This window comes from Sphaeroforma arctica, assembly GCF_001186125.1.
Source record: "Sphaeroforma arctica JP610 unplaced genomic scaffold supercont1.116, whole genome shotgun sequence".
Classification (NCBI taxonomy): Eukaryota; class Ichthyosporea; order Ichthyophonida; genus Sphaeroforma; species Sphaeroforma arctica.
The window spans coordinates 98,570-111,520 of record NW_014040442.1 but is presented as its reverse complement, the minus strand read 5'-3'; the positions used below and the strand labels follow the sequence as shown (position 1 = coordinate 111,520).

Sequence of the window (12,951 nt, the reverse complement as noted above, 5' to 3'; positions counted from 1 at the left end):
GCGGACTACTCCAACTACGGTGAACCTGTCACTACTAGCGGTACCAACCTTTGATAGTGAGGGAAATGTAAAGAAGGTGCGAGTATGCCTTGATATGCGGGCAGTCAATGCCTTGATCCCAGGCGACCAATTCTTGATTCCCAAATTGAACGAGATTATATAGCGTCTACAGAGAAAGAAGTATTATACATCCACCCGGATTCGAAATACTTGTTTAGTTTCACCCATGGACGCCACCAGTACTCGTTTTCGTCAGCGCCATTTGGACTGCACGTACTCACCTAGCAATTCCAACGGACATTGAGTACAATCTTGGATGGCCTCCCTGTGCACCATTATATTGACGATATAGTGATAGCAGGAGACGACTACGAAGAGCACACAGCAACGGCTAAGGAGGCGATACGCCGTCTTACGTATCACAGCTTCAAGTTGAATCCGGATAAATGTCACTTTGAGGAAGTCATGATTCTTGGGAAGAAGGTATCAGCAGCAGGTATTCATATTGATTTCGAGAAACAGGCGAAGCTGCTGGATTGGTCGACACCGCAGCGCTACAAAGATATAGCATCGGCGTTAGGTCTCGCGAACATCCTACACGAACATCTTCCCAATTTCGCGCTGATAGTGGCGCCACTCCGGGAGTTCTGCAAGCTGAGACCAAACGAGCTGACTGGGACACGGTGGGAACCCCGCCACTCGGAGGCTTGGACGGCTATGAAGACCGCGATTGTTAATGCGGTGGCTTTACACTTCCCAGTAGAGGATGTCCCCCTGAATCTGGAGACATATGCCAGCGACTATGGCATCGGGGGAGCTTTGTTCCAGTGGGTTGACGAGAAGAAGCACTACCTCATGTTCTTCAGTAAAACGCTCAATCAGGCACAACAGAACTATGCGACGCCAATGAAGGAACTATTGGCGCTGGTATATGGGCTTACCCACTTTTGGGAATTCCTCGACGGACAGCGTTTCGCGGCGTTCACATACCACAAGGCGTTAGTGTATATGGACACACAATGAAGTTGAACCCGATGCTCCAGCGGTGACACCACATAATAGCCCCGTTTGATTTTACGATATCACATATTCCAGGGGAGAAGAATGTTCTCCCTGACATGTTGAGTAGGGTCCACGAAAGGACTGTGGAAGGTGATATACCAGAAGTACTATACGCTGATTGTTGGCAACTGTTCCCGAAATACTTCACACAAGCTCAGCAATGCTCCAGCGGTGGCACCACATAATAGCCCCGTTTGATTTTACGATATCACATATTCCAGGGGAGAAGAATGTTCTCCCTGACATGTTGAGTAGGGTCCACGAAAGGACTGTGGAAGGTGATATACCAGAAGTACTATACGCTGATTGTTGGCAACTGTTCCCGAAATACTTCACACAAGCTCAGCAGATATTCGGTCCCAACAACGTGGATGTGTTCGCGACACCAGGGGATGCGCAACTGCCTCGGTTCTGGACGTATGACGAGCGGGGAGGCGCCTTTCGACATAATTGGGCGATGGTCAACGGATGGATGAATGTACCCTGGAAACTTATACACAAGATGTTTCGGAAGAATAAGTCTGATGGTGCGTCGGTGACAGTATGCGAACCGTGGGCCTCTAGAGCCCCGTGCTTCACATTGTTCAAGTATTTACTACAGACGGAACCGGTGTTGGTTGTAGTATGGAATTCCCTGATATGGTTTATTTAGGATTAGGGTTTTATTAGAGACTACATTTTGAACTGGATTTAATCACGTTAAAACTGATTAACGGAAAACACATGACCTAAATGATAGTCACAGGATTTAGTTCAATAAATGAACAACGTCTCCCCTTGTACGAGAGGAGTACGTTGAGATACAGTTATCCTCGACTACTTACTACATTTTTAACTGACTTAGATGTTGTACATTAATTGAACTATTCCTGAATAGGGGACGAAGTTAGGAGGGACTATAGGATCCCGTGTAAAAGTATAATTTTTTGTACACAACACAAAGAAGAGAGAGATGTCTCAGATATCATAAACGGAAATGACGGTCGTCAACATAGAACAACCGTTAGTAGATGACACAGATAGTGGCTTTATTAGTAGTGATACTAGTGATAGCATGCCAGCACTTCTACCAAACAGCAGTAGTGCGTCTGAGGCGGAGACGAATAGAATAACCTCAGAAATCCAGAGACAAGCCAGACGCATGGGACGACACAATCGTAGACTCCGGACGCATACTCGTCAACAAGTAGACCGCTTGAATGCGAGAATAGAGCGGATAGAGATTAGCGACGGAGTTATTAACAGACTACTATGTATCGACACCGAAGATGTTGCGGTAGCCAAACGAACCGGAGGAAGTGATATGTTAGAACAAAACCAAAGAGTGTGTACCTTTACATCGACATGGACACTCCGAACCACACCACATCAAGAAACATCCACACCGTTATGGGCACCAACACCTTCGCCAGAGCCGAGCCACACCAGGAAGGTTGAAGAGGACAAGGAAGAAGGATGGCAGATTATAGAAGACGAAGTGGAACACAGATGAGGGATAACAAAGGTAGGTGTAAAAGTTGGAAGATCACCAAGACAACAAGGAATGTGGACGTACACGTCAATCAGGTACGTAAGAAAACGTTAAATAGAGACATATATATATGTAAGATACGCCTTGTATAGCACTCAAGTAACCTGCTGAAATAAGAAATAGTGATCATATGACATGGATAATAATTCACGGTAACAGATATTCATGCAAAGACGGTAACACGGAGAGATGTGCATCGCACCAAATGTTAAAACAGACAGGAAGTAAGTTGCACACACAGTAAGCGTATACACCAATATAGAGTACAATAATGTGAAATAAGCTAGTACCAGAAGTGATGAACATGCAAGCAAGTGACATCAATGTGTAAGTGACCACGAAGCAATGGCAATGTGGGTGTGCGTTCAATGTGGGTGTGCGCCGTCCAAGCGAGTTGGAAGAGACAAGTGCTTGCGTAAGCCCGGGATCACAGACGAGAACGACGGGTGATATTGGCGGACAAACTGAGTAGCTACGAGAGGTTAGAGGCGACAATCGTTGGGGGAGTAGATGAGCTTTGAAAGTGTTAGAGTGTAAGATGGTAGTCTTTGAATAAAGCGTAATTGTATATCTTTATTTACAACCTCACCTTTGGTTTTATACTCAAGGTGTTTGTGCTAGTGTTCAACCGCTTGGGTTGGCCAGGGTGAAAACTCATATGGTCAGTATGAGAAACCTTTTGCAGAACACTTTAACACTTAGATATTGTTCTATAGCATAATCTCTGCTACTCGCTCTTACGCCGATCAATTAATGTTGCTTGGCTTTCAGAGCAATTCTCTCCTAGGTATCGGCTTTCAGAGCAATGCTCTCATAGGAGCAAATGTATTATTAACATGATGTGGTTAATAATTTGATCCGCTTTTCGGAGTGACGCAACTCTTGTGATTTCATTCAAGAAAAAGAGTTTTCTTGCTATTGAAACTTGCTTGAGATCTGTAGTCTCTCAGAAAGGAGTAAAGAACATGTACTTAGATGAGATGGAAACCGAATGTTGGGAGCAAGGAGTTACCGAGAAAACAGTGGCACATGAGCCAAGAGCAGGGGTTAGTTGGAAGAGTAAAAGAGCAACCACAACGAGACCCGGAATTAGCCTAAAACACGATTGCCTATGCAGGGACAACGCCGATGTGTCGAGACTACGAAATAGAGCAAGACGTAGACGATGTATGTACCGTCAATGGGGCTTCAGGTTATTCGAAAGGCGATGACATGACTAAGCAGTGGACTATTTAAGGCGGAAGAGAGGCAAAGATAACGGGACATTGCTATCAATAGACAAACAGAAGCTACTTCAACCATGACTAACATTCGACAGACTCGTCGGCAGCAACAGCTATCCCCAGAACAACGTGAACGGGATGACATCCATCAACGAGGTTTCCGACGACGTACTCAGGATCGAGTAGATACGGATGGAGAAGTGTCGGAGGACTTAAAGTCAGAACGTCGAACTAACCGAACAATACTCCAGCGGACACTAACAGCACAACATCAACGCGACGGGCGAATAACCACTCCGAGTGACGTGGACTTCACGGATCGTGAACGACACCCCCGAAATCATGAGAGCACCACATTCGACGTCGCAGGCTCACTACCAGGAGGGGACAACTCCTCGAGAGGCATCACGCGCTGTTACAAGTAAGCGCCATAGTTCTCATACCAAAGAGAAACGACAGAGCCGAGGTAGAGACGATGATACACCAGAGCAAATGACGAGCCTACTTCGACGACAACAATCGCTATTAGAGAAATATGAACGGCGTTTGCGTCGACTGCAACGAGGGAACAAAACCCTAAAACATCGAGTTCCGCATTAGAAGAACCGACGATGCCCGTCAGGGGTTAGGGTACACACCGTCGGATCAGGACGAAGGCGATACACAACAGGAAACGATATCTCGTCAATACTTTACAAAGGAACGACGTAGAGCTACACAGAACCCTCACGGGAGGGAGGCACTGGATAATCGACGTGACGACATGGACACGTCCTTACAAGCACAACGTCAGAACCAACAATTTGTACGAGAAGCTATGAATGACAGTCTACCGTCACGCAGGCTGCTTGAACGCACACCGTCGAGTCAAGCTACGTCATCGGAGAAGCGTCGACGCTTGGCTCAGCAGGCCACACCTCCTACACCAGACAGCATAGCGGCGGACCGCCAAGCCTAGCACGCGCGTATGCTCAAATTGTCGGAAGAATTATGTAGTGCAGTGGAAGCCAACAACTTGCCACGAGCGGAAGCACTAAGAGGTGTACTCGAGACATTAAGAGCAACCCATGACTCACGACCGGTGAACAAACAGGAACCACGGGAACCACGTAGTTGGCCGGAGTGGCCCTCGAACTGGTATAACCTCAGCAACATTATGGAGCGCGACACTAAAGGGGCATTGCGAGAAGCCCTTAAGAATGCGCAGATTTCGGGTCTCGACGAAGCATGGAGTCTTCGTTGGTTTTATAAGGTGTTAAGTCACTTTAAAGCCGAACAATCTACACTTGATTATATAAAATCTAATCACCAACGTTTAGTTACATGGACACCAGACCTCCAAATAACACAAATCTGTTCACACGAGACTCAGGCTACGGTGGACCCCACATTTCGCAAATTAGCAACGGGACACCAGAAACTTAGTAATGTTCCAGTGATGGAACAGATGACATACTTAATGGAGAACCATCGTCGGGCACACGAGCGTTGTCAGACCGATGCAGATTTTAAGAAAAAATTGCTCAACCACTGCATAGTTCAATTGTTGGAGGACACCTTAGGATCCCGGACATATGAGCGCACGTTACAGTTACATCCAAAGTGGCAACTCATGGAGACTCATGAATTACTACAGCTGCTCAGTCCGGATATCCAGGAGGCCCAGATTCGTTCGACTCAACGGTTAGTCAATCGTTTAGTAGACCTGGCCCGCACATAGTCCAGCGTCAGCAGCAACAATGGCAACAACGCCCGACTCCAACAACTAACCCAACGACGTGCAACGGTTGCCGCGCACAAGCACCTCCAGGGTTGCGACATATACCGCGCTGCCATCATTACCGAGCTGCCCAACATAAGGGGCAGGACGTGATGACACGGACGTCAGACACTAGTCAGCAGCAGAGAGAAGTGACTATGGGACAGCGATCTACGCCACCAGAAGGGTCCGTGCACCTACCACCACAATACCTAAACCGACAGTCGACCTCAACTGCGACGACACCGCAGGTTAATGTGCTCACACAGGAGGAGGGTCCGGGATACGATAGCCAGTCGGCCACAGAGTTACATATACACTTCATCCTAACCAATGACTTCGATCAGACCGTAGATACACAAACGGACACTTTGCAGCCCCAATGGACCCCGATAACAGAGCAACATTGAGACCTCAGGGTATCCGATGATGAGGTAGCATTTACGTTCACGCATCCATTGAAGACAGTGATGACAATAAAAGACCCACTGCTGTCCTCCGACAACCGTGTCTATATACGATTGCAGGTGAATGGTCGTACATTCCGAGCGTTGATAGATACAGGTGCGAACCGTAGTTGCATCGTACGAGCATCCGCAGACCTCTTAGGACGACCAATTACTCCAGCACCCAGCGAATCATTTATATATTTGGCGGATAAAGCGGTACGCACTCCTCGCCTGGGGACAACAGGAGTGTTACCGATAGGTTATGGCTCAGAGATCATCAATGGATCGTTCGAGTTGATGAATCTCCCTGACAGCATCGACATTATACTCGGGACTGGACATGATGACGAACCTTGGGTTATATATTGGCGGAATTCAGTCACCACTCGCACCTATCGACCCAACGGAACTAGATGAACTCCTTACACCCATGGCTCGGCGCCAAGCCCCCAATACCATCGAACCCGACGGAGTACGGACAAGGCTGGCCGCAGGGTTGGAAGCGAACGCCGACATTGCAGACAAGGCACGTTGCTGCTTAGAGGGGAGTGAAGTGACAATACCGGTGACACGCGAGCAGGCTAGGAGCATGAGACGATCGACACGCAACTTTGTATTCGAGCGATGGTTACCGTATGTCGATGAACAAGTACAGAAGTGATTGAAGGACTTAGAGACTACGAAGCGGACCACTCCCACGACGGTTAATCATCCCTTACTCACAGTTACAACGTTTGATAGTGAGGGTAATGTGAAGAAGGTACGGGTATGTCTGGACATACGAGAGGTCAACGCACTGATTCCAGGAGACCAGTTCTTGATACCGAAGGTGAATGAGATCATTTCACAACTGAAGAGCAGGAAGTACTATACCACACTTGATATATCAGCAGCATATCATAGACTACCGATACACTCGGATTCTAGATACCTATTTAATTTCACACACGATCGATACCAGTACTCGTTTACATCGGCACCTTTCGGGTTGCACGTATTGACGCAACAATTCCAACGGACGCTCAGTACGATTCTAGATGGACTACCAGTCCACCACTACATTGACGATATTGTGATTGCCAGTGACAATTATGAAGAGCACATCGCTATAGTGAAAGAGGTGATCAGAAGATTGACGTACCACAGTTTCAAACTGAACCCAGTGAAGTGCTACTTTGCACTTGCAGAGGTTATGATACTAGGTAACAAGGCTTCAGCGGCAGGGATTGACGTTGAATTTGACAAGTAGGCTAAACTCCTCGACTGGCCAACACCTCAGCGATATAAGGACATTGCCTCCGCGTTGGGATTAGCTAACTTCTCGCACGAACACCTACCCAATTTCGCACACGTGGTAGCCCCTCTACGGGAGTTTTGCAAGCTGAAGCCGAATGAACTGATCGGAGATAGGTGGGAACAACGCCATGCGGACACGTGGACAGCGATGACGGACGCGATAGTCAACGCGGTCGCACTACACTTCCCGGTGGATGACGTCCCCCTCAACCTCGAGACAGACGTGAGCGACTACGGATTGAGGGGGGGGGCACTGTTCCAGTGGGTGGAGGGCAAGAAACACTACCTAATGTTTTTCAGCAAGACACTCAATCTGGCTCAACAGAACTATGCGACACCAATGAAGGAACTACTAGCGTTAGTCTACGGGTTGACACACTTCCGCGACTACCTTGACGGCCAGCGCTTTGCGGTGTTTACGGATCACAAAGCATTAGTATATATAAATACTCAACTGAAACTTAATCCTATGCTACAGAGGTGGCACCACATTATAGCGCCTTTTAACTTCACCATTTCACATATACCTGGGGAGAGGAATGTCCTGCCGGATATGCTGAGTCGTATACATGAAGGGACCGCGGAAACAGACGTGCCAGATATACTATATGCAGACTGCTGGCAATTATTTCCCAGCTACTTCGAACAAGCACAGCGTATCTTTGGACACAACAACATAGACGTGTTCGCAGCACCCCATAACACACAGCTTCCTAGGTTTTGGACAAAAAACGAGCGCGACGGTGCATTTGATCATAACTGGGCGTTGGTTGACGGATGGATGAATCCGCCGTGGAGGTCGATACATCGCATGCTTCGGAAGATCAAAGCGGATGGGGCTACAGCGACGGTGTGCTTACCTTGGACACCTCGCGCACCATGGTTTGACCTTTTCAAATCATTTTTGCAAACCGAGAACCCGGACCTCGCATACATTTATAAAGTATGCGAAGTATGCCCGTGGGAAGACGCCGTGGGGACACACGGTCGTTGCACGAGTGGGGCTGCCGTCAGGTTTCCAGCTCGCCGAGAGCTTTACACAAAGATTAGGCTATGCCGAACCTCGACACACACCAAACCATCAGTGTTTGGATACGGCACGAGAGACGTGAGGGGGCACAACCGGCCTTTGCGAATGCCACACCGATGGAACAACAACAGCGTACACAACTCACACAGACACAGCATGAGCAAGGCCACCACGGCGCTGCCGATACTGTCCAACAATTACAACAGAACGGCCACGTTTGGCCGGGGGCATTAGAACTGGCTACAGAAATTAAACGGCAGTGTGGACAGTGTTTGGGCCAGGATACCCTACGTAAAGGCTTCCATCCGATGACAAGCATTGATGCGAAGTACCCTTGGGATCACATTCAGGTGGACTATATTCCAATGCCGGTAACGTTCACAAGACATAATAAATTTGTCCTCCGTGTATTAGACGTGGCTTCCGGCTATTTGATCTTACGTGCCACACCAGATAAGACTAAGGAAACCACCGCGCAGATGTTGTTGTCTATCTTTGGCGAAAATGGCTTTCCTCGCAAGCTACAGACATATAGGGGTAATGAGTTTACGAACAACATGGTCGCCCTCATTGTCAAGACAGCGGGTATACTTCACAAAGTATCACCACCTTATTGACCACAGGTGTTGGGGCAACGGAACGTCGGCACAAGGAGAAAACACGTTCGATACGCATCGTCTGTGAGGCAGTACCTCAAGCATGGGACGAACGTCTCCCTTTTACAATGCTGTACGTTTATTTCGGACGTCGACACGTGCCGTTTGCGGATTTCACCGATGACGTACCAGAGCAACAACCGTTACTAATGACACGTGGGCACAACGGTTGGACCAGCTCCAGGATACAATTTTGCCTACACTGCATAAGATCACTACGACCTACACGGATAAATTGACGAAGACGTTTGATCGGTTACACGCCCAGGACTTAGTCCACTTTGATGAAGGCGACGTCTTGATGGTGAAATCGGAGGGGCGAACTTCCACTGCCATGCGTCCACTGTTGGCCCGTGTGTAGTTAAAGGCCGCAACGGTCAAGGTTATGACCTTACTCATAGAGATGGGTCCACTCCCCAGGAGTTTAATGGGAAGCCGGTACGGGTTGTGTTACTAGGGTTGGTCCACCGCAGTACGGACCCACCGTTGAACGATGATCTTTGGCAAGAAGGCGGGTCAGCGTTCCGTCACATCATCAAACATAGAACGAATGATGTCACGGGTAAACTCGAGTTTCTGGTGCGTTGGCACGAGGGGGTGCCGACGTGGGAAACGGCCGAGGCCTTTGACGATGCTACTGACATTGTGGCATATCACAAAGATACGCAGACACGAGCTCGGAAACGCCGGAGAGACCAGTTATAGTTAGAAGATACTTTGTTAATAGATATAATTTTATGTTACGTGTACTTACAGTTTAGTCACCAGCTCGAGTGGTGAACAAATAGCCGAGCCCTCTAGCTCTCTGAGGTTAAATGCCAGCACAATGCTCTAACTCTCTGAGGATAAATGCCAGCACAACGCTGAGGATAAATGCCAGCCCTCTAGCTCTCTGAGGATAAATGCCAGCACAATGCTCTAGCTCTCTGAGGATAAATGCCAGCACAATGCCCTAGCTCTCTGAAGATAAATGCCAGCACGCAACCGCTTTCAGGGCATTCCTTCAATCTTTTAAGCTCGCACACTTGTGGCGTTTCAGCTTGGGGGGGTTGTAGTCAGGAAGTCCCCGATAGGGTTTATTTAGGATTAGGGTTTATTTGATATTTGGGTTTTTTTAGAGACTACCTTTTGAATTGGGTTTATCCAATCAGGTTAAAACTGATTAACGGAAAACACATGACCAAAATGATAGTCACCGGATTTAGTTCAATAAATGAACAACGTCTCCCCTTGTACGAGAGGAGTACGTTGAAATACAGTTACTCTCGACTACTCACTACATGGTGCCCCGAACACCACACACGTTCTTGAAACACGCCAAGTATGCGTGTGGTAAAACCCCGTGGGGACATACGGTCATTGATAGGGTGGGGCCCTCCAATGGCTTTCAGCTACACGAGTCGTTTCAACACCGGTTGGGTTTTGCCGAGCCCCGGTTTCCACCACAACCTCGTTGTTTGGACACGGCACGGGAAATCTCAATCCCAATAACCAGTGCGGAGGCTCAGCCAGCGTTTGTCAATGCGTCACTAGAAGAACAACAACGACGCACACAACTTACACAAGCCCAACATGAACAAGGACACCACGGTGCAGCAGATACAGTGACACACCTTCAACATAATGGCCACATATGGCCGGGAGCTCTGGAGTTGGCCACGGAAGTTAAGCATCAATGCAGCGCGTGCTTGGGTCAGGACACCCTGAAGAAAGGGTTTCACCCATTGGTGAGTAAAGACGCTCGTTATCCGTGGGACCACATTCAAGTTGATTATATCCCGATGCCGATCGTATCTAGTCGAAAGCACAAGTACGTTCTACATGTTCTTGACATCGCCTCCGGGTACTCGATCCTCCGCACCACACCTGACAAATCAAAGGAATCCACGGCGCAGACGTTATTGGCAATTTTCGGAGAGCACGGGTTCCCCCGGAAGATACAATCTGATATGGGTACCGAATTTATCAACGGGGTAGTGGCCCTCATTGTTCGGAAGGTTGGGATGATGCACAAACTCTCGCCGGCATACCGCTCGCAAGTATTAGGGGCCACGGAACGCCGGCATAAGGAAATTGTCCGATCGATTCGGATCTGTTCTGTGGCTATACCCCAAGCGTGGGATGAGCGCCTACCATTCACGATGCTGTACCAAAACCTGCGCGTATCCCGTCGGCACAAAAGTGCTCCCTTTAGCGTATACTTTGGACGCCGCCACGTCCCCTTTTCGGACTTTACCGACGATACCCCAGAGAATCAGCCAGTCACGAATGAGACGTGGGCTCAGCGCCTCGATCGCCTCCAGGATACGATCTTACCACCGTTACATAGGTTGATGATGCGGCACACGGATACGTTGACGAAGAATTTCGACCGCCTTCATACGGACGATTTAGTGCACTTCGAGGAGGGCGATGTGGTGATGGTCAAATCGGAAGGCCGAACATCAAAGGCCATGTGCTCCTTGTTTGGTTCTTATGTCGTAAAAGGCCGGAATGGACAGGGGTACGATATATCTCATCGTGATGGTTCGACTCCATCGGAATTCAAAGGTCGACCAGTCCGGGTTGAACTGATACGTTTGGTCCACAGGAGTACTGACCCACCCCTGGACGAGAGTCTTTGGTGTGAGGACGGGTCCGCGTTCCGCCACATCATTAAACATTGTGTAAATGATGACACGAACAAGATGGAGTATCTCATACGATGGCGAGAAGGGGGTCCTATCTGGGAGACGGCCGAGGTGTTTGACGATGCTAATGATATTGTGGCATACCACAAGGATACACAAACACGCTCTCGCAAGCGCCGGCGAGACGCGGTGTAACAAGTATGGCTATGTTTAGTTCTTATTGTTATAGTTATTTCTTTCTTATACGTTACCGACCATGCTCGCGTGGTTGTCAGTAACCGGGCCCTCTAGCTCTCTGAGGTTAAATGCCAGCCGATACTCCAGCTCTCTGGGGGTAAATGCCAGCGGATCCCTCTTGTTCGTGGAGGTTAACCAACGTCCTATGTATAGTGAGTAGATCTTCAACCATACGAAACTGGCACACGACCGTGCTTCAGCTTGGGAGGGTTATGGTCAGATATACTCAGTTAGGTTTATTTAGGGGTTTGAGGTTTATTTGAGAAAGGTCATACACCCTGGTTTAGGGTCTATGAGCAAATTTATACACATGTCAAATAGTAGAACCTATGGTTCATTTTATGATTCAATAAAGATACAACGTCTCCACTTGTATGAGGGGAGTACGTTGAGATATTGTTAACCTCGCGTATTTAACCACATACAGCTCTAGCACAGCAAATCATAGCCAAGCTCAGAACGATACCACCGCTGCTATAAAGCGTCACAACCCAGACAATGGCACACCAAGACAACCAGAGACAGCAGGACAGCCCCAAGAAAAGAAAGGGACGCATATACGTGCATGTCCTTATTGTAAGGTGTCATCAGTCCCACATCGATTTTATCAGCCCTATGAAGGCATCAAATCAGAACAAGAGGGCTGAGGAGCGTGGCAAGAACGATGTGCAAGTAGGCAGACTATTCATTACCTCAAGGAAGGTAGAAGAGATAGTAGATGGCGATGAGTCCTGAAACAACTGGTGGGCGGAAGCAAACATGTTTGACCTGGCTGACAGGCTTAATGTAAATACAGGTGAAGAAACGTTGTTAATCAATGCAGATGATATAATTTATCAACCTTTGTCCTTGCTTCCCGCACAACGAGACCAAAGATTACACATTGACATACAAATCAATGGCAATACACACAATGCCATAGTAGACTCCGGTGCACAACGCTCAGGTATGGACAAGAGTATAGTACCTGAACTGTATCCATCAGCCAGGGAGCAGCCGGGATTTAAGCAACTAGCACAAACTGAAGATACAAGAATACAAAGAACAGGGTCAACCCAAGTATGCGACATCAATTATG

The 12,951-nt window shown here is 48.1% G+C and overlaps 1 protein-coding gene across 1 annotated transcript; it reads left to right on the top strand.

Moving 5' to 3' along the window:
- Positions 1-12,371: 12,371 nt before the first annotated feature.
- Positions 12,372-12,608, top strand: SARC_02555 (hypothetical protein; the record flags this gene model as incomplete). The annotated part of the gene is made up of 1 exon (XM_014303686.1): positions 12,372-12,608. One exon carries the CDS (start codon positions 12,372-12,374, stop codon positions 12,606-12,608), a length of 237 nt encoding a protein of 78 aa, XP_014159161.1.
- Positions 12,609-12,951: the final 343 nt, after the last annotated feature.